Source organism: Scomber japonicus, chromosome 1 (assembly GCF_027409825.1).
Source record: "Scomber japonicus isolate fScoJap1 chromosome 1, fScoJap1.pri, whole genome shotgun sequence".
Taxonomy (NCBI): Eukaryota; Metazoa; Chordata; class Actinopteri; order Scombriformes; family Scombridae; genus Scomber; species Scomber japonicus.
In genome coordinates, this window is record NC_070578.1 from 5,500,356 (window position 1) to 5,522,308 (window position 21,953).

The following is a 21,953-nucleotide window of genomic DNA, read 5'->3' on the forward strand; positions in this document are numbered from 1 at the left end:
ACATAGGGTACAGTGTTGCCATGGTAGCTTTTCTGTTCCAGATGGTCTGTGAGAAACCTCTTCAGTCTTTACTTCAAATTGCAATAATTTTGTTTGTTGTTGTTCCAAGATTATACAGGAAGTGATGGGGGATGATGTGAAGCCATCCTTCCTCTTAGCTTAAGTCTATGTCCATTATCACATCAGCATCAGGCCCCAACACAGTACTCTGCCTGGGTTCAGAGACCCCTTCTCTGACATCATATCAACAAGCTGTCCAAAGTGGAGGATGATGGAGATGAACATTTTCTGAGAAGACTTGCATCATTGAGACAGCTGTTTCCAGATGGAAGATTAAAAGTGACAATACGGCTTGTGAAAGGCACTACATCATGTGGAGATTTAAAGGAGGAATGCACACACTAACACAGGCATAATCCCCACCCCTTCTGGCAATATTATGTCTTTTCACATTTCAATCTGTTAAAATATGTGTGTTATTTGCAGTTCTAATAAAGGTCACAATTTATAAAATCATTGTGTAAATCAGTTGGTTCATTTTTAAAATGTATGTCAGTCTGTTAAAAAGAGCTTGATTAAATTGTGGGTGTTAATATTTTATTGAAATACAAATCAATTCAAATCAGTATTTATAAATACTTTGTAATTTGAATGTTTTATTTCTCTAAACGTAGTGTACACAATAACAGATTGTTAATCTACATTTCTTATTTATATTAGATAAACATTCATTTGGGTACTCGTGCTTTGTAGAAAATCTGCTTCCTAGCAGGAGGGTTGTACATCTGGACAGTGACAGCTCAGAGGACTAAAATAAGTCAGGGATCAGATATCAAGTCATGACAGAGGTGACTAATGAAGCTTATAATTCTTCCTCCACGGATCCATCATTGAGATTAAGGACTGTGCTCTTTATTACGGTTTTATGTGACTCTGAAAAGAGCCTTTGTGTTTTTTTGTTGTTTTTTTGTAGATTAGGGCTGGAGGGAGATTAGGGTGTAGGGCTCGATGGACGTCTGCCAAGCCACTGCACCAGCTGGACTGAAAAAGTAGGTTGTTAAATTCGCCTTCACTGTCAGTGCCTTATTGGTGGCATTGGTTCTGTTCACATTGGTATTTTGTTGCACTGCTGTATGAGGCTCCACAGACAAGTTGACAACATTTACTTCTCCCCTTTCTTGCTTTCAACTTGAGGACCTTGTGGGAAATGTCTTTAAAATGTCCTCAGCCACCTACGAGAACTGTCCAAAAGGTGGCCTAAGGTGATAAAATGTTAAAAGCACTGTTGCGATGCAGTATACATCAGGTGATGTTTCTAAAGTGTCTACTCAATGAAGACTAACCCTAACCCACAATGGTATCTTTGAGGTACAGGTTTGTGGCCTGGCAGTTGAGGATCTCCAAAGACACCAACAGCTAGTGTTCCACCATTTATTAATATTTTCCAAAGGTGTCCATTTATTGATATTTTCCAACCAAACAATGTCTAAGCCCAGCCCAGAGAACAAGGAATGCAGCTTCAGCTGCCTGTACTTCTGTGGGTTCCTGGAGTATAATAAGGAGCACTTTTCAATCTCTGGGAATGAATGTGACATCATTTGCCGGTGTGAAAGTTTCCTTTCGCTCATATTGGACCTCCACATTCTCATTTTGCTTCCAATATTGCCTGAGTCCTGGAAGGACACTGCAGGAAAATATGGATCCTCAGCTCCCAAAAGCCCTGCAGTAGATACTCAGCCACATCCTAGTTCTTTGTTTCCACAAGGTTTAAAGCCTGGGCAAAGATCCCTGGCCTTGGAAAGGTTTTTCTGGTGGCCAGGTCTTGGACAAAGGTCCCAAAAAGGATGAGGCTGTTGTCATAGGTGGTCCCAGATTGTTGGTCCCCAAGCTCAAACTCAGCTGGATGTTCATGTGGGAAAGCGACTGGCCTTAGGGAAATTCCTCCAGGACTTACTCAAGCTGAAAGCTATTCCATGAAGCATCAAAGCCCCCATTGGCAAGGTTGCTGTTCACAAAGATGATATGGCCCAAGACCTGTCTGCTGGTGGTTAGCCATTCGATAGAACCATGGAGACTAACTCCCAGGGGGTTGTCAACAAAGGGGAACACCATGAGTCACTGTGATAGGAGCTTCTCTCTGGATTGGATTTGGCTGCATCCTGGACTGGCAGGTGTCATTGGCAACATGCCCCACCCAACAACCTAGCTGGAATTTTGCATGCCAGGTCTTTTATGGAGCCCAGGTAGGAGACAGCCCTTGTTAATGTTGCTTTGTTACATTTGGGGTGGGACCAATCCTATGTAGCAGTGGCACCACTGACATGATTCCTGAAGGGGGTGTAAATGTCCATGTGCAACTGAACAAAGTTTACTTCACATGGACAGGAAATAGTGAGTAGATGATCTGAGATGAAATGCTTGCAGTACAAGTTCAACTGATAATTGCCGGTTTCATGTATGGACAAGGCACATTAACTAAATCCAGTCATGTTGTTAAGACACAGGGGATGCCAAATCCAACAGGCTGGGAAAGGTCATTTCACATCTCTGAAAGAAGAAGAACAAGGTCTTGATGAGAAGAATCTATAAAACCTGTTTGGAACATGAGCTAATAGCGTTCTGCTGATATGTTATTCTCAAAAGCACTATTATTTTGTTGCTGGAAAGCTTTGTTTCATCTCAATTGAGGCAATGTCAATAACACATTTAGAATACAATTGTATATAACATAAGAGCCCTACCAAAGACACTATCTTTGTTAAGTTTATCATGTTTTTGAAGAAACTGTCAGAGAGGTGATCACTGATCAATGACCATTTTTGAGGCTGTAGTTTGTGGTGGTGTCATGTCTACCCCTGCTGTTCATGTCTTTCTCCATTTCAGCTGCATTTTCTCTCTCTCTAAGCTTGTCACAGTAGAGTTTTTCCTTGAGATTATGTTGTTGCCTGTATGTCTGCTCTAAGCAGGCTGAGTATAATCTAGGCTTGGTCAATGTCGTGTGCAAGAACAAGTGCAAATGAGTCACATGTCTGCAGCCTACAGGAGGATTGCACTGACAGGGCACAGAAGGAAAGCCAAAAATGGGAACAAATGTGAGTGTCACAGTTGGTCTGAACTCAGCAGACATTCATCCGTTTAGTTAAGACTAAAAAAGAATATCCATCCTTACAAATAGCTCACAAATGCCCAATTTTGTGTCAGTGCAGGTTACCTGATGTCTTGCAGATAAAGAAAAAACAAGTTACATTTTTATACTAGTTACCAGTTACATTTTTATACTTCCATGCTGGGACCACATCTGTTACTAAATACGTGTATATGCCTCAGCCACCATCCCATCCTCCATGTTATCCCCTCTGACCTTGTTTAACCTGGAATCCAATCAGATTTGTGCAAGGACTGGAGGGCCTGTCAGATGTGTCAGTTCAGCTCACCACAGACTTCTCTGCCAGATGTTCATGATGGCATCTGCCCTTACGGTGTTTAAACATCTCTCGGTTTCTTTCTCATCCTGTCACTTTCTGTCTGTTTATGCCACTCTCCACTGTGTTCATTAGTCCTTTTTCCAAATGACATTGAATGTACTTGAATTAGTTTTGGAGTGTGATGTCTGTTTCCTTGGATTCCCTGTTAGGTTTTTAGTGTCTGTAATAGGTCACACTTGTTGTAAGCTTTAGTTGCTAATGCCAACTCAGCATTTCTTCTTTCTGTTTTTATCAGGGGCCCTATTCATAAATGATTTCTAAAAGGCATGAAAAGTTCTTGGCTAAGAGTTTAAATGTAATTCAACATGTTGGTGGATGGAAGTCAGCCTGCAGGGGCAGCAACTGTCCCCCCACTGAGTCTCGCCCTGCTGGGACATGATGCCCTTCAAACAGCATCCTTCGGCCGGCAGCAGGATACAACAATACGGTGCTTTTTTGGTTGACAGAGTGTAAAGAGGTTTACTGTAGTCTGACTATTTCTTTAATAGGCAAACTGCTAGTAGCAGATGCTTTTACTATTCATGACTTGGTCTTAGTGTCCTGTCAACTTGTCTTACATGTAGGAGATTGTTTTAATATTGAAATTTTTCATTAATGACCTTGAGAACACAGAATAAGGTGCCTTGAAATTAGCAACATGTTCCAGGTTTTACTTTTGAATTAACCAGTCAGGAGCTTGTCTACCAGTGCAGCAATATTAGAGACCCACACATTCAAGTTCATGCTTGGGAACAGTGCAAAAACATTATAACAGACATCCCAACTCTCCCGGAAGTTCCGGGAATCTCTCGCAAATGAGTTACACTCGCAAGCAAGAGTGTGCTCTAGAGAGTGTCTGCGCATGTCTGTGGGTTTGTGTGACTATCAATGCACTGCTTGTTTTGCTGCTTATTAGACCAATTGCAGGTTGGGATGTCTGTTATAATCTCAACTCAAAGATCCACTTACTAGCTATTTTAAAGCCGTCATTTACAGTGGCATAACTGATGTTACACTGACATGTTATTTTGTTTTATAAATTGTAAGCTATTACACCAAAACCCAAGAGAAACCTTTATGATCTGGGTGCCGGTATGAATACAGTCAAAGTTGGATAATGTTGCCTTCAAAACACACTTTATGGGCAATACCAGTAATTCACTGAGCATCACAGTTTATCCTGAGGCCTTGCCAGTTGTTCGTGTTAGTAGTGCCAAATACCAGGTGAGGTGAGATGAAAATCCTCTTCAGGTCACTGTTATTGATTGATATTTTACAGGACACACCGTGGCTTATGTAAAATCCAGGCTAGTCCCATCCTCTCTCCCTCATTCTGCCTCTGTGAGATGAGATTAATTCAGCGGTGACTATGCAGACTATGCCTCAGTTTGACATGATGTTTGCTCTCTGGCTGCAAAATAATCAGTGAGCCGGATCAGAAAAAGTGGAAATCGAGTTTTAGTGTAATGCTCTGGGCATCTGCCTGCCTGCTGAGATCTCTATCTATCTTATTAATTCATGTTTCGGTGACTTGTCATCATATCTTTATATCTCTCAATCTCCAAACTAGGATCTTAAATGACACTCTCCCAGACTATACAAGAGAATATTCCCGCCTCTGTCTCAATCCTCTTCCAGGATGAGATATATATTAAAACACACCCTGTAGACCATCTGTTTATGTACATTATACAGGAGCTTCTCCAGATTTCTATGAAGTCATGTTTGTGCTAAGACTGCTGGACTTCAGGCTACTGCCAATAAATTAGACCATATTGAATATTCTATATTATCCAGTTGAAGCTTGAGTTTATATGATGCTTTCTAAAGTGTAATTCTCCTGATTTGGTACCACTGTTTAACATTGTTGGAGGTTCTTTTTAAGCCCTTATCTGTTGCTTTCATCAGGATGGATTGGAAACTCTCATCATGAAGTCTATAGATTCAAGACCATGCCTCAACCACCACACCTAACCACACGGCCTACTACTACAGAGTCCTGACTACTTCAGCCATTGCTGAGGGCTAGGTTGTATTTCCTCACAAACGTGGTTGCACATCCTCATCCCGTCATCCTCAGTCTTCATCCCCCATCCCTCGACCCTCATCCCTTCATTCCTTATAACTTTATACCACATCCCTCCCTCCAGATTCCTTCATTCCTCCGCCATCATCCCTGCTCTCATCCTCCCATATTATCCATTAAACAGCATCCCTTTCTCTTTCCTTCCACTATCCACAGCTGATAAAGCTCACTCAACTTTGTCTGGTTCTTTTTCATTCATTCAACCTTTATTTAAAAGTTGAGGTATCATTGAGGGCTTACCCTCATTTTCGTTGATGTTGACCTATCTTATCATTTCACATCGATTCAGCTTTAGTCCGCTTTGTTTTACCCTTCACTAGTTCATACCAATGACGAGTACGACAGATGGTTTTTCGTGTCCCTTGCCCGGACGCGGGTCACCGGGGCCCCCCCCCTGGAGCCAGGCCTGGGGGTGGGGCTCGGAGGCGAGCGCTTGGTGGCCGGGCCTTCACCCATGGGGCCCGGCCGGGCACAGCCCGAAAAAGGGACATGGGACCCCTCTCCCACAGACCCACCACCATTGAGAGGGGCCAAAGGGGTCGGGTGCGTAGTGAGCTGGGCGGCAGCCGAAGGCGGGGACCTTGGCGGTCCGATCCTCGGCTGCAGAAGCTAGCTCTAGGGACGTGGAACGTCACTTCTCTGGTGGGGAAGGAGCCTGAGCTGGTGTGTGAGGTTGAGAAGTTCCGGCTAGATATAGTCGGCCTCACCTCGACGCACAGCAAGGGCTCTGGAACCAGTCTCCTCGAGAGGGGTTGGACTCTCGTCCACTCTGGAGTTGCCACTGGTGTCAGGCGCCGGGCGGGGGTGGCAATACTTATTGCCCCCCGGCTTGGTGCCTGTATGTTGGAGTTTACCCCGGTAGACGAGAGGGTGGCCTCCCTCCGCCTTCGGGTGGGGGGATGGATCCTGACTGTTGTTTGTGCCTATGGTCCGAACAGCAGCTCAGAGTATCCAGCCTTTTTGGACTCCTTGGAGGGGGTGCTGGAAAACACTCCCCCTGGGGATTCCCTCGTTCTGCTGGGGGACTTCAACGCCCATGTTGGTAGCGACAGTGAGACCTGGAAGGGTGTGATTGGGAGGAACGGCCCCCCCGATCTGAACCCGAGCAGTGTTCTGTTATTGGACTTCTGTGCTCGTTACGGATTGTCCATAACGAACACCATGTTCAAGCATAAGGGTGTCCATATGTGCACTTGGCACCAGGACACCCTAGGCCGCAGTTCAATGATTGACTTTGTAGTCGTGTCGTCGGACTTGCGTCCGCATGTCTTGGACACTCGGGTGAAGAGAGGGGCGGAGCTGTCAACTGATCACCCCCTGGTGGTGAGTTGGCTCCGATGGTGGGGGAGGATGCCGGTCAGACCTGGCAGGCCCAAACGCATTGTGAGGGTCTGCTGGGAACGTCTGGCAGAGTCTCCTGTCAGAGAGAGTTTCAACTCACACCTCCGGGAGAGCTTCAACCATGTATCGGGGGAGGCGGGGGACATTGAGTCCGAGTGGGCCATGTTCCGTGCCTCCATTGTTAAGGCGGCTGACCGGAGCTGTGGCCGCAAGGTGGTCGGTGCCTGTCGGGGCGGCAATCCCCGAACCCGCTGGTGGACACCGGCGGTGAGGGATGCCGTCAAGCTGAAGAAGGAGTCCTATAGGTCCTTTTTGGCCTGTAGGACTCCGGAGGCAGCAGACAGGTACCGGCAGACCAAGCGGAGCGCAGCTAGGGCGGTCGCTGAGGCAAAAACCCGGACATGGGAGGAGTTCGGTGAGGCCATGGAAAAAGACTTTCGGACGGCTTCGAAGAGATTCTGGACCACCATCCGGCGTCTCAGGAGGGGGAAGCAGTGCGCCGTAAACACTGTGTACGGTGGGGACGGTGCGCTGCTGACCTCGACTCGGGACGTTGTGGATCAGTAGAAGGAATACTTCGAAGACCTCCTCAATCCCACCAACACGCCTTCCGGTAAGGAAGCAGGACCGGGGGACTCGGGTGTGGGCTCTCCTATCTCTGGGGCTGAGGTTGCCGAGGTGATTAAAAAGCTCCTCGGTGGCAGGGCCCCGGGGGTGGATGAGATCCGGCCCGAGTTCCTCAAGGCCCTGGATGTTGTGGGGCTGTCATGGTTGACACGACTCTGCAGCATCGCGTGGACATCGGGGGCAGTGCCTCTGGATTGGCAGACTGGGGTGGTGGTCCCCCTTTTTAAGAAAGGGGACCGGAGGGTGTGTTCCAATTACAGGGGAATCACACTCCTCAGCCTCCCTGGTAAGGTCTATTCGGGGGAGCTGGAGAGGAGGGTCCGTCGGATAGTCGAATCTCGGATTCAGGAGGAGCAGTGTGGTTTTCGTCCGGGCCGTGGAACAGTGGACCAGCTCTACACCCTCTGCAGGATCTTTGAGGGTGCATGGGAGTTTGCCCAACCAGTCCACATGTGTTTTGTGGACTTGGAGAAGGCATTCAACCGTGTCCCTCGGGGGATCCTGTGGGGGGTTCTCCGGGAGTATGGGGTATCGGACTCCCTGATAAGGGCCGTCCGTTCCCTGTATGACCGGTGTCAGAGCTTGGTCCGCATTTCCGGCAATAAGTCGGACTTGTTTCCAGTGAGGGTTGGACTCCGCCAGGGCTGCCCTTTGTCACCGATCCTGTTCATAATTTTTATGGACAGGATTTCTAGGCGCAGCCAGGGTGTAGAGGGGGTCCGGTTTGGTGACCTCAGGATTGGGTCACTGCTTTTGCAGATGATGTGGTCCTGTTGGCTTCATCAGACCGTGACCTCCAACTCTCACTGGATCGGTTTGCAGCCGAGTGTGAAGCGGCCAGGATGAGAATCAGCACCTCCAAATCCGAGGCCATGGTCCTCAACCGGAAAAGGGTGGAGTGCACTCTTCGGGTCGGGGATGAGATTCTGCCTCAAGTGGAGGAGTTCAAGTACCTCGGGGTCTTGTTCACGAGTGAGGGAAGGATGGAACGGGAGATCGACAGGCGGATCGGTGCGGCGTCTGCAGTAATGTGGACTCTGCACAGATCCGTCGTGGTGAAGAGAGAGCTGAGCCGAAAGGCGAAGCTCTCGATTTACCAGTCGATCTTCGTTCCTACCCTCACCTATGGTCATGAGCTTTGGGTAGTGACCGAAAGAACAAGATCGCGGGTACAAGCGGCCGAAATGAGCTTCCTCCGTGGGGTGGCTGGACTCTCCCTTAGAGATAGGGTGAGAAGCTCAGATATCCGGAGGGAGCTCGGAGTAGACCCGCTGCTCCTCCACGTTGAGAGGAGCCAGATGAGGTGGTTCGGGCATCTAATCAGGATGCCTCCCGGACGCCTCCCTGGTGAGGTGTTCAGGGCACGTCCCACCGGTAGGAGACCCCGGGGAAGACCCAGGACACGCTGGAAAGACTATGTCTCTCGGCTGGCCTGGGAACGCCTCGGGGTCCCCCTGGAAGAGCTGGACGAAGTGGCTGGGGAGAGGGAAGTCTGGGCTTCCCTGCTTAGGCTGCTGCCCCCGCGACCTGACCCCGGATAAGCGGCAAGAAGATGGATGGATGGATGGATAGTTCATACCACACCACCTTCCAATCCACTCCAGCCTACTTCCTTTAGTTCCAAAGAACCATCCAGAAGATCCATTTTCTCGTGGTCGTCTCACAGTTTGCACTCAGTCCTCACATTGGACCCCTTCCCCCTGTTCTTCTCCCTCCCCTTGACCCTCCTTCATACCACAGGCAAATCACAGGCTAAACTTAGCTCTTCTAAGACCTTCAATGGCCTCAAGCCTTTCTTGCAGGCTAAATACATCTCTCCTTGCTTCCTCCTTCCTAGATTTTCTCTTTCACCTTTTATCTTCATTCCTAATCATTACACTCCATCCAGGGGCATCATACCTATTGCTATCTGTGTACCAGTATTCCTCCGGTGGCAGTGCTCATGCCACGTTCAGTTTCTCTCACAGCTCCATCAAGTATGGTTGATGATGTCACCATATCCTAAAGCACCAATTGCTATTAGATCCATCAAATGACCCTAAATGAACCATCCAGACCACCAGATCATTATTTTTCTTTTGCATGGTTGTCCCAGGGTTTCCACCCAGTCCTCACACTTGACCCCTTCCCCCTCTTTCTCTACCTCCCCTCAACATCAACCCCTTCATCTCACCCCTTGACCCTCCATCCTGCAACCAAGCATTGTTTATGGTCATGCCAATATGTCAAAGACCCATAAAATAGTGAATGGGTAATTAAAAAGCGAATAGCAATCCTAAAGTTCCTCCTTTCTGGTTCATCTGTTACATTTAGCAGTTTGATAGAGGTTTTTATATGCTTCATTTTGATAGGTTGTTGGAATAACTGAACATTTCAACAGTTAAAAAACACTTAAAAAAATAAGTGTTTTCATTCCATTCATTTTTTTCCTCAATTTAATCTGTCACACCTTTGTATGTCCATTCTCTTGTTTTGTTTCCTGCTTTTGAAGATGTAGAATAAATTACTTGGATGTACTGACAGTGTGCAAAGACAAATACCTTCTAACTATCAAACAAAGGGTATTTCATTCTCTAATAGAACTCCTGCTGTAGCTGGCAGCTCAATGGAGCGCTTGGCTGTGTTTTTTCTTGCTTCAGGATTTGTATTAGGCCCAAATTAGAAGGGGAATGTAACCAAAGGCCCTGAGTTTCTCTGGCCAAAACACAGGACAGGTGTTAAAAGCAGACTCGCAGAGGCACCAAAGACTTAAATGATTATCTTGGAACTGGTTGCAAACTTTGGCACACACATGTGGGTGTGACCCACTAATTTGTCCAATGTCAGTTTCAAGGGGGTGAACACTGGCACAGTGGGGCATAAAGTGGAAGCTGAAAATATAATTAGAAGCAGGAATATCTGAAGCACTTAATAGTTAATGATGTCAGCTGGGCGAGGCCACATTAAAACTACTGAATCTCTCTGAACTACTACCGCAGGAAACTCACCTCACTTTTGACCAACTGAAGAACATGCCCAACAAAGAACTGGCTTTTATAAAGATAAACTTTAATACAGATTTCAGGTGACAGGTAGCTGGAGTTGGAGGGAACCACTTCAAATAAGATACAGTAGATAATGACATCAACTTGTACTGTATCTATATTGGTAGACACTTACCTGATGAATTTTTACAGTTCCTTCACCAACAGGGACATTGTGGCCACAGGTCATATACACCATTAGGGGACCGTAGATACAAGCTAGTATGGGGAAGTGCAGTCATTAAAATAACGTGTTACCAGTTCACTGCAAACATGCACTTAGTATGCTTACTTAGTATGCTACGTTTCAAAAGCTAACTTTTGAAAGGTACCCAGCTTTTGACCACTGCTGCATTTTGTACATACCTCATACATGTGATATGAAAAAACATGAAATGGAAGACTTTCTCCAAAGACATCTTGGAAAAAATCTGCTAAACTTGTTACACAGTAACAACAATGTGATCACATTCCTTTGCTGCTGTTGCACAGAAAGAACAGCAGTGAGTGAGTTGTATGGCAAGCTCAAAGGCTCCAAAACATCTGCATTATAGACACTGCACATATTCTTCTTGTTAAAAGAATGTATATTTTAAAGCACTCTTTTTAAAGAGTACTGTTTCTACAGTAAATAAAGGGACGTGCCATTCCGCCTTAGATGAAAAATACAATTGGCATCTTTACAGGCTATGATCAAATATTGCTTCAGTGATTTATTTTTGGATTTAGTAATATTTGCAATGTGACTTGTGGTAGTTTCTGAAAGATGCACAGAAGTAGGTGAACTAGTTTATTGAACCACAACACCTCCTGCCATAATGCTGTGTGTTGACATGCTAGCAGTGTGAATTAGTTAGCTTGGCACTTTTTCACTGAGGCAAATATTGAACAATTTCATAAAACTGAAAGAAAAAACTTCTTCAAAAAGTGTGATTGTGGTTGTTGTAGTTGTATCATTGGCTAAATTATGGGTATGGGAGATTAATAATATTTTTGATATACAATATAAAACACAGTATGTCATACCTGGATATCTTCAGTGTCAAGAGACTTGTTGATGTGCTACTTTGCTTCACTAGAGAACATTCCTCACTTAGCTTTAACCTGCATGAGCTATCACTTCTAAATCATACACACAATTATTTCCTGTGGATCATTTTTGACATCTTGAACTGTTTATGTGTGTGTAATTCCCACTCATGCCCAGGCCCACACTGCTGCTTTCTCGTTGTTCTTAGCGAGGTGTCTCACACTATATAATTGGAAATCTAGCTTCCCCTCTAAGCATAACCATTGGGTCGAGGAGGTCGTGACTCATTTGAAGTTGGAAAAGCTTTATAATGGGGTATACAACATGAGAAATGTGACTTAATGATTGTATTTGAAGATCAACTTGGTAGAGTCACTGTATAATGTTTATTTCTGATGGATTTTTTGGTTTTGTATGTATTTTATATTAATGTGAGTTTTTTTATCTATTTTTTCTCTTTTTAGTTGCTGCTGTTGTTACAATGAATTGTATACAATGGTAAAACAAACAAAACAATAAAAACATCTGAATAATAATGATTTATGTGTAATGAATTAGAGAGTGGTGAAAACTGGTGGACACATTTCTCTTTGAGTGAAGCAATAAGTTGATGTTGCTCCTCCAGGATCTGAAAATCACAGGTGGCATGTGTACACCCTGAAGAAGATGTTGATATGTTATAAAGGCCAAAAAAGTGGTTTGACCAATGAGGGCAGGTGTGTCAGTTAATCTTCCTTCATGATGATGCAGACAAACTGACTAGAATAATAATTGGAGTAGGAGTTAGTTGTAATGAACTGCAATTATATTTAGCTTTGTGGGTCATTAGGTATCAGTTGTTACCTGAAAGCCTAAATTATCAAAATGATTTTTGACCAATTAAATGAAAAGAAGCCCAAACCATCCAATCTGTTACCACTGGCTGTCACAGCTGTCTCATGATTGTGCATTCACTAGACGTGTTATCTGTATATGAGGGGTATAAATGACACAAAATGAAACACAATATGCCCCCAAAAAAAGCTCATCAGTTGGCCAATACTCCCTCAGATACGGTGATGTACAGATATGGAATGCCAGAGTACATGTTATCACAACTCATTATCTTTTGAACATTTTAGAAGGAAATTGTTGTCACATTTAATTCATGATGTCAAATTATTTCTTGGCATTTATTGTTTTTTTTCTTTTTCTCCATATTGTCTCGTATTTCTTTTTTTATTGGATTGGTGTCCACTGATTGGTTAGCTTTTTTTATTTTGGTTAGTTAAAAGTCAGTGATACTTAAAGATACAGCAGCTTGGACAGGTACAGTAGGAATCAAAGGGTCTGTAATCTTTCTAATGATAGCTGTCAAGGAGTGTAAGCATAGTGAATAACAGAAACCACTTATCTATGTTTTAACCTAATCTGATTATTATACATGGAGTATGCCAAAGGTTATGTGCTTTCTTGATAAGTATTTTTCTTTGTTAAGCCTTACATACTGTTCATATTCTACACCATTGCAGTATGTTCTGGGTCAGTTTTGACCCAGTCTAAGAATCTCCTCATAAAAAGTGTTTATACCAAATGTTGAAGCACAGATGTGTTTAGAAAGCATCAATAGTCGATCTGACTGATCAATAAATGTGATTAAACCTTGATTCATGTTTCAGAGAGCAGAGAGAGTCTATTTTTTAGCTTTTACACCACTCAGCTACTATCACACAATATCATGTCCTATTTTACCTAAGACATGAAAATATAACATAGCAATAATGATGGAAATGTATTTAATGTAAAGGTAAAATGAGCAGAAATTTATGGAAGTGTGGGGTTTATTGTATAACCATTAGAGCCATCAGTCTTCACTGCTACATCATAAAAACTACTATCTTATTAAATCTATGAACTATTCATTTCACAAAAACACATGGCAATAGATATGAGTCAAATTTGTCTCTATTGACATCAATATGTAGCACCTATACAAAAGTATAACATTTCAAAATGTTTAAATTTTTGTATATTTTGGGCCACTTTAAGAAAAGTAATCAAATTTCAGAGTAAAATACATTTGGGGTGTTTTTAAAAGCTGTCAAATGTCAAAACGGGTCGAATTCCACCTGAACAGTACGTAAGGACTGAAATCATGTGTGTTCTACCTCTTATCCCCTTTTTATAAATGTTGCTCACACATCACACATATCTTATGTGTAAAAATGTTCATTTTGTCCTGAAGCGATTGCTGGAAATCTGAAAGAGTTCTTTCTCTGGGGAGCATGAAAGGGCTCATTAAACTCTCATTAAACTAGCATTAAAAGTCAGAGGTCACCAAAAATAGAAGAATTCATGAATATCCACAGAAAGTTTTATGCTAATCAGGACATTCATTTTTGAGAAACCTAAAGTTTTGATCCAGTGGAAAAAGTGGAAGAGATGGAAAAGGGGGGGGGGGGTCATGACACCATTATCAGTACCTGACAAGTGATGAAACCGCCATCAAACCCGTCCTCTCATGGAGTGGACATGAAACTCTGAGTAGTCCACTGAAGATTAATGTCAGTAATTTCCTGAATCGTCCCGTTCTGAATAAGCGTTTACCGTGAAAGAAAGCCATTAACATGTGACACCTTTTGAAATCTACCTTTTTATTACAAAAACAATAAACCTTCATCTCAGTTGGTGTTGGCAAGATATACCAATAAATCATTTTTTAAGTCTCATAGAAATGAAATGTCTCACTTTGATCACCATATATTTAATAAAAATAAACATTATTGGAGGTGATTGACAACAACAATGGTAAGGGTGTGCCTTATCTTAATCAAAATATATCAGCTTATTATTTGTTGTTTACATGATGGAACACAGCGATGAGAACAAAAGTCGGTGTGTGTGTTTGTGTGTGGGGGGGGGTGTGGTGGACAAAACATACATTAGACTTTACACTGTCTGTATAATGAAGATGTCTTGTATGGCTACAGAGAAGTATGTAAATGATTGACAAGTCATGCTGATCCAATCACACACACCCCTCCCCCTCCTTCCAATGAAATAAAAACAAAAAAGGTGGAGATCACGTCTTTTTTTTTTTTTTTTTTTTAGAACAAACACGTTCAGAGCATCAACGGGACTCACATATCAGTGATTTTTGTGTGTTTTGCGTGTTGTCAGAATTCACAGTGGAAATGCTGCAACAGAAACATGATGGTGGACTATCTGAAGAGGGCCATGCGTGAAGCGGTTGCTATGCAAAGTAGAGGCGGGCGCTTCAAGTGTGGCCGCGCTGTTATAGGCTTGTGTGTGGATCGGTAGTAGTGACGCTCCCATCGTTCATCGTCCACACTATGCTTTGTCCCCAGTTTCAAGTCATGAGGAGCGTCCTTTCTCCTCAGTATTTTTAATGAGTCTCTCCTCTCCATCCCTCGTCCTGCGTCATCTCCGTATGCCGTTGCCGTCGCCCCCTGTTTTAAGCGTGTTGCAACGGCATACGTCTATTTTTTTTTTCCTCCCCCATCCCCTCTTGGTGAGCGCTGACTGCTGCTGCTGCTTGGTTTTCTTGTTTGGTATAGAAAGTGAGAACGTTTTCAGGTCGAAAGTATATTTTGGTTGAAAAGTCTCTTCAGTGGGCCAACAGGAAGGGGAGGAGCTTATGCAGGAACAGGAGAGTGATGCAGAGGAGGGGGTCCATGGTGCTCATTATGCTGCATCCTGGATGGAGAGAGAGACACACAGGAGGAGGAACATTAGGACAGTGTTATATGAGTCACACTTGTTTAATCATGCTACTAAAGACTCAGGAGGGTTCTCCACTGACTTATAATTGCCATATTCATTTGCATATGATGGTATTATCAATCAAAATTAGGCTTTGACAGTAACTAAGGGGGGGAGGCAAGCTTCACAAAGCTGGCCCAGGAGATTTACCACCAGTAAACGGCTATTTTGTATTTATCCGGGCCAGGTTGTGATCAAGTTTATTGCCTATTTAACCGCATTCTTGATTTATGCTTTAATGGCAGAATGGTTAAAAGGTTTTGAGGATAAGGACTAAACTATTTGGAAAATGTAAAGCTATTGTATGCATGAGTTTGACTTGAGAAGCATCCATTCCTGAACAGGTGCTATTTCTAATGTAACTTAGTGTTTTTGGTTTCTGAAAGGTGAAAAACAATTACATAACCATAATGATTTAAAACATGATTGGGCTTAAATATAGAACAGTAGAAAGTGTGTAATTACTAATGATCAGACCCAAATAGAATCTGCTGATTTTTTATCCAGAATAAAAATCAGTGGAATTCTGCAGTTTTTTTGCTTGTAATGTGGTAGATAATATGCATTATTTAATATAACAAAGATTGTATTAAATGAATCAGAGCTCAGCTACATGATTCTGGATTCTTCTCTCCATATTACTCTGTTAGCTACCCACAGATAGTGAAGTGTGGTTTTATACAATACAATATGATATGATACAATATACTTTATTGTCCCTTCGGGGAAATTTGTCTTGGACTCAAGCTGATACATAAATAAATTACCTCCAACACTAAAAACAATACAAAAACAACACATAGAACATCCACATATTGCACGTACCCCCCACACTTATATGACCAGTGTGGACAGCCAGTCACACAAAGTCATGTTTGATTGGCTGAACTTTTGTAAATGCCTCTGACACATTATGAGCAAACATTTGAAACTATTTTATAGGAAGTGAAAAGATGTAATGATGTAAAAATACTGATTTTATGACATATTTGGCATATATTGGAGATAAATAAGCAATTAACACAGGGACACAGGATTAAAAGTGAGAAAAAATTTCATTTCACTGGATCTTAATATTTGGAGTTTTACAAGCAACATCTTTATTGGTGGAAAATCTGCTAATGATACGCAGTTTACTTGCTAATTATAAAACAAATAGCCTCATTATTAATATACTGTTCCCACTTTCAGATGACAATAACTTGTATTCCAGGATTTCCATGTTGTCATTACAGTAGATCAGCTGGATGCAGCAGGTTAATCAGCAGCCTGTGTTCCTCTTTAAAGTTAAAACCTGAAGAGTTTGGTTTAGAACCTGCTCTATGTGTAAAGTGCCTTGAGATAACTTTGTTGTGATTTGGCGCTATACAAATAAAGATTGATTGAGATTGATTGATTGATTCCTCACAGCCTAATAGCTCAGTAGTGGCACAGTGGCGCAACATCACAACCTCATAGCTCAGTAGTAGCACAGTGGCGCTACATCACAACCTCATAGCTCAGTAGTAGCACGGTGGCGCCACATCACAGCCTAATAGCCAGGTGGGGAGTTCCAGTCCTCTTAAATGAGGTCAACGCGGAAGTAACTTAGAACTACATTCTATCAAAAGGCCACCAGGGGGCGACCGTTTTGGTGTCAAAAGGACTTCCGTCTCTATACAAGTCAATGGAGAATTCACCAATTTCTCACTTGATTTCTAACCTCAGTAAATGTTTTCAAAATATGTTTATGGTCTCAATCGCTAGTTTAAAGCCTTCTTCAATGCAGTATGATGTTCATTTGTGAAATTTTGGCCTCCGTGATTTTATATTTGACGATAAAGCAGGGTATGCATTAGGGCGTGGCTACGTCCTGACTGACAGGTTGATTGACCAATGTCCTCGAGATCCAGCCGTCGCAACCTATCGCAACCTATCGCAACCTCCCCCACTCTGCCCATGGCCCCTGCCTCATGCCCATATAAATAGAATCCATGTTTTTTTTCCCAGCATGCACCTGAAATTTTCAAGATGGCACTGCCCAGATTCGAAACTATTGGCTTCCGAGCAGCAGTCCACAAACCGATGGGTGACGTCACGGATGTTACGTCCATTTCATTTATACAGTCTATGCTAATAGCTCAGTAGTAGCATGGTGGCGCTACATCACAACCTCATAGCTCAATAGTAGCACAGTGGCGCTACATCACAGCCTAATAGCTCAGTAGTAGCACGGTGGCGCTACATTACAGCCTGTTGTGACCACAGATGAAACACTATGTGCACTTGGATCGGCAGAAGAGCGGTGTAAGAAGTTTGTAGGCTGAACACAGGATTCACACCCAGACTCCAAATGCTTGTGCCAGTGAAATGTTTACCAGCCAAAATCTGCCTGTTCTGGCTCTTACTTATTACTTACTTATATTGTTCACATTTTACTGGCAGTAAAGTTTTTCTACATTTGTCACACTGCAGCCGTCTTTGCTACTACACAGAGCTTTCCTTATGGAGAAATGGAGGCGTGGTAGTATCAGTTTAGAAATGATTCTGATACACTAAGACACACATGGATGTAAGAACAACATTGTGGTGTGCACGTCATGAATCTGATGGTAAATGTGCAAGAACTTTTCTACGTGCCTGTTAGTGAATGAGACTGAATGTGACTGATTTCTCTCCTATTCTAACAAGGTGACATTCAATGCAAAACTCAATATAGATCTATTTCTGTTTAAGTGCTACATGTTGCAGCTGGCCCAGACACCAAAACTGTGAAATTACATCCTGTCCCTTTTTTTTCTCATTGTGGGCAGACACAGGTGCAGTCCTGTATTATTATTTGTAAGATGTTGTTTCAGTGAACAAGGCGGGCACTCCCACAGCATTTGGGAGCAGAGACAGAGGCTGATTTTTACATAACTCAGAAGCCTAATTTCATATATTTGGCGATTTTTTTAATCATTCAAATTTGGCAGGGTGGTTAACAACACACTTTTCTGTGGTATGTCAACAGACTTTAAGAGTAGTAAGTGCTCTATTTTAGTTTAGCTTTGTTTTATTTCTCTCGTTCTATTTCTGTACTTTGTTTTCTTTTTATTATAATTGGGGTTTCTTGTCTTGTTTTTAATTGTGTGTTTTAATGTTTCCAATTTTGAGTGTTTAACAGTTTGTTTTAATGAAAAACACATTGATTTGCCCCTGTGTATGAAATGCACTACATAAATAAAGCTGCCTTGCCTTAAGCACTAAAGTTACACATTCAGAAAGATATCTGCCAAAGAGAGACACATTTTTCTGTCTCCACCGTCCCAATACAATATATGTGTGTAATCCCACAAAGCCTGCATGGAAATAGAATTAGATTTGTTAAATAAATGAAACTAGCAAAATGAGGCAAGACTACTGTGAGTGAAATACCTTTAGTAGAACTGCATAAACATAAAAAAAGCCAAAGCGTAAACACAGCTATACAACATAAAATCCTGTTAGTATGGATGAAATGGCCAGTGTGTGTTGACAACAGTATATTCAGTGCTAGGCAGTGAATCCACCACCTGCTAAGGAACACATACAGGATAAGCACAGATTATTTTGTCGGGCGGGTCTGATGGAATCTAACCCTGAAAAAACAACACAGTTCTTCAATAAGCCTTACTTAATGAGATATTCCTTTAAAATGTTCTCCCTGATGTAAATTGGATTTGGTGAAAGTATCATATAAAAATCACTGTGGCTGCTATAATAAGATGAAGACTAATACCTGATAGGGTAGAAATTGACCGCTGGAGTTATTTCAGGCATTTTAGAAAGATGAAACTTAAAAGCTAAATGAGTCTCCAAATCCAGGATAATGCTATTGTGTGTTCTAGTCCCTTAATTCCTGAATGTGTTAAAGAGGAAATTGAACGGTGATAGATAAATGAAAGGTTGGCTTGTTAACCTGATCATACAGTCTGTCAGTGAGGAGAACGCCTGCTGATGGGTTACCAGGAATCTCTCCACCCAATCACTGGACTGACACATCTGACGCAATCAGTATTATCTAATAGACTTGTATGCGTTACCCTGTGTAACCCCTCTGGCGTCTCTCTTTGGAGTGCATATTTTTGGAACTGACGGCCCACGAAGGCAACTCCATCTGTTATCATGGCCGCACTTTAAGTTACAGACTGTTAGGGAAACAAACGGAAGCTTCCATGTAATTAAATCTGGACATAAAACACAAAACACGTTCAATATTGGTGTCAGTTTATAACGCAGGACAGAGTGACCGAGTAAATGTTACAGTGTTGTCTCAATGTTATCTACAGTAAGAGCAAATCCAGCTGTACTGTAAACAAACGGCTCATTTCTGTTCCGGTGCAGCGGCACTCAGTGCAGTGAAGTCAGCTGGGCTCATTTTTGAAGCAGATGGCGTTGCAGCCTCTGTCGTCGCCCGCTGTGGTTTGTTCTTCTGCGTCTCACACCAGCCGCTGACTGACAAGCTTCACTACCTCTGCACACCATGGAAGTGTCAGTAAATGCAATTAAAAAGTCCTTTTAATTAAAGTGATGTCTTCAAATATCACATTTTGTCCAAATCTAAATCTATTCAGTTTATTATGATGTATGATACACACAAAAAACAACTTAAAATCATCATTTCTGAGAGGCTGCAACAAATACATTTTTGGATTATATCAAATAGTTTCCGGTTGATTAGACCTATTAATTAATCATTGCAGCTCTAAATTTTTGTCCTCTTGTCTTCAGCAGAAATAAGCAGTGAACACAAAACAATCTCAGAAAATATTTAATAGTTGGTTTTCTGCTGTGTCATCACCATTCATATCTATAGAACCAACGTGTTTATGATTAAATTGAGTTTAAATTAAGAGAGCACACAATTTTGTACAGCAGGACAAAGTTCTTCACAGATCTAGCCTAACGCTACACAGTCTCATGTTCTGAAGGAACACTGAAACACTGAAACACTGAAACACGATAAAGGTGGTGGAGCATGTCTTTAAAATGACTGTCTGCATTTTGCATGTCTGTTATTTTGATAAACTAATCCTGAGCCTTCATCACAGCTAAACACATAAGATCTAGCAGCTTCCAGACAGCTCATAACATCAGTCTGAACCTGGTCGCCACCACTGGACTGATAAATAACTACGCTTTTAAAAATATCATTTATTTACATGACACTCAACCTTTAAAAATAAACTCATGTCCTACAGATTTTAACTGGCTAAATAATTGTATTACATCTCTAAAGTGGAATGAATGAAAAATGGAATTGCATTCACTATTAGTTGGGGAGTGAGTAACTTTATTGTCCTTTGTTACTCAGGTTTTTCCAATGTGTTGTTCATGTTGTCCACTCTCATATTTTGGATATTCGAATAATCTGGTTCTAGTGTGTATGTATAACTGTAAATCATGCAAAGATAATCCAGTAGAGCCCCACGTTAAACATATAGACCTGAACATGTGTATAATATGACCGTTTAGTAAAAGAAAATTAACCAACAGCAGTCATGTTCTGAAGTTTTCAGGCAAACATGCAACATGAGTGAGAGTCTCCTCTCTGTTCCAGTAAAACAATGAACTGATCTAGTTATGACCACATTTTTGAAGCAGATGGCTTTGCAGCCTCCGCCATCGCCGCCCGCTGTGGTTTGTTTTTCTGCGTCTCACACCAGCCGCTGACTGACAGGCTTCACCACCTCTGCACACCATGGAAGTGTCAGAAATTGCAATTAAAAAGTCCTTTTAATTAAAGTGACGTCTTCAAATATTTACTGTTCCAGTAAAACAATGAACTGCTACGAATCTAGTTATGACCAAATTTTACTTAAATCTCATTATGTTGTTCCCACACATCCACAGGTGTTGTTAAAATGACTAAAATGTATTGAGTCTTGTAAATGTAATTCTCAGATGATCTTCAATATAGGGCCATTTGTCAGTATACTGCACCTAACCCTAACCCTAACCCTGCGGTTCCTTCAATATGTTCCATGTTTGCTTCATCTTCAGTCAGTCATATATAATCCATCACTTCCATCAGTTGTACAAGGTGAAATCTCTGGACATGATTCATATGTCTGGTCAGTCTGATTATATAACTCAATGGATCATCATGCGTGTAAAGCTAACACTGCTCTGGAGACGTCTGCCATGACAACTTAACATCAGCCAATGATATGATGCCTGTCCAAAACATGTCATTACAAGTTTATTGCTATATCAAACACAAATAAACTGTTTTATATTAAACTGTCATATCTAGGATACTATAGCACTAAAAGTGATATTTTTAACCAATTACGCATCATGACAGAGTTAAATTCATGTTCGTGTCAGTTTTCACAGCCTAGTTTTGATCTCGTTGTGTCAGCTTTATGTAAATCCTTTCAAATAGCATTACCCATTTAGTTGCAGACAAGTGAAGGCAGCAGACCAATATGGAAAACTCTGGTGTACTTAGAAAAATCCGACAAACCAGAATAAATGAGTGTAGAAACGTAATGCCCTAAGGCCCACTGAAAAGAATCCAAATGATGTGAATCAAATGTTGCGCCCTTCACAGTCCTCACATTTCAACTGGAGGTTTCCAGAACAGGCCTATAGAAGCAGACCCCGTGGATAAGCAC

General features: G+C 42.2%; 1 protein-coding gene across 1 annotated transcript in view; it reads right to left on the minus strand.

The window, feature by feature from the left end:
- Positions 1-15,178: 15,178 nt before the first annotated feature.
- Positions 15,179-21,953, minus strand: part of vstm2b (V-set and transmembrane domain containing 2B) — a 32,015-nt gene continuing 25,240 nt past the window's right edge. The window contains exon 5 of the mRNA XM_053321179.1: positions 15,179-15,267. Coding sequence (XP_053177154.1) covers positions 15,179-15,267 — 89 coding nt within the window. The remainder of the gene's footprint in view (positions 15,268-21,953) is intronic.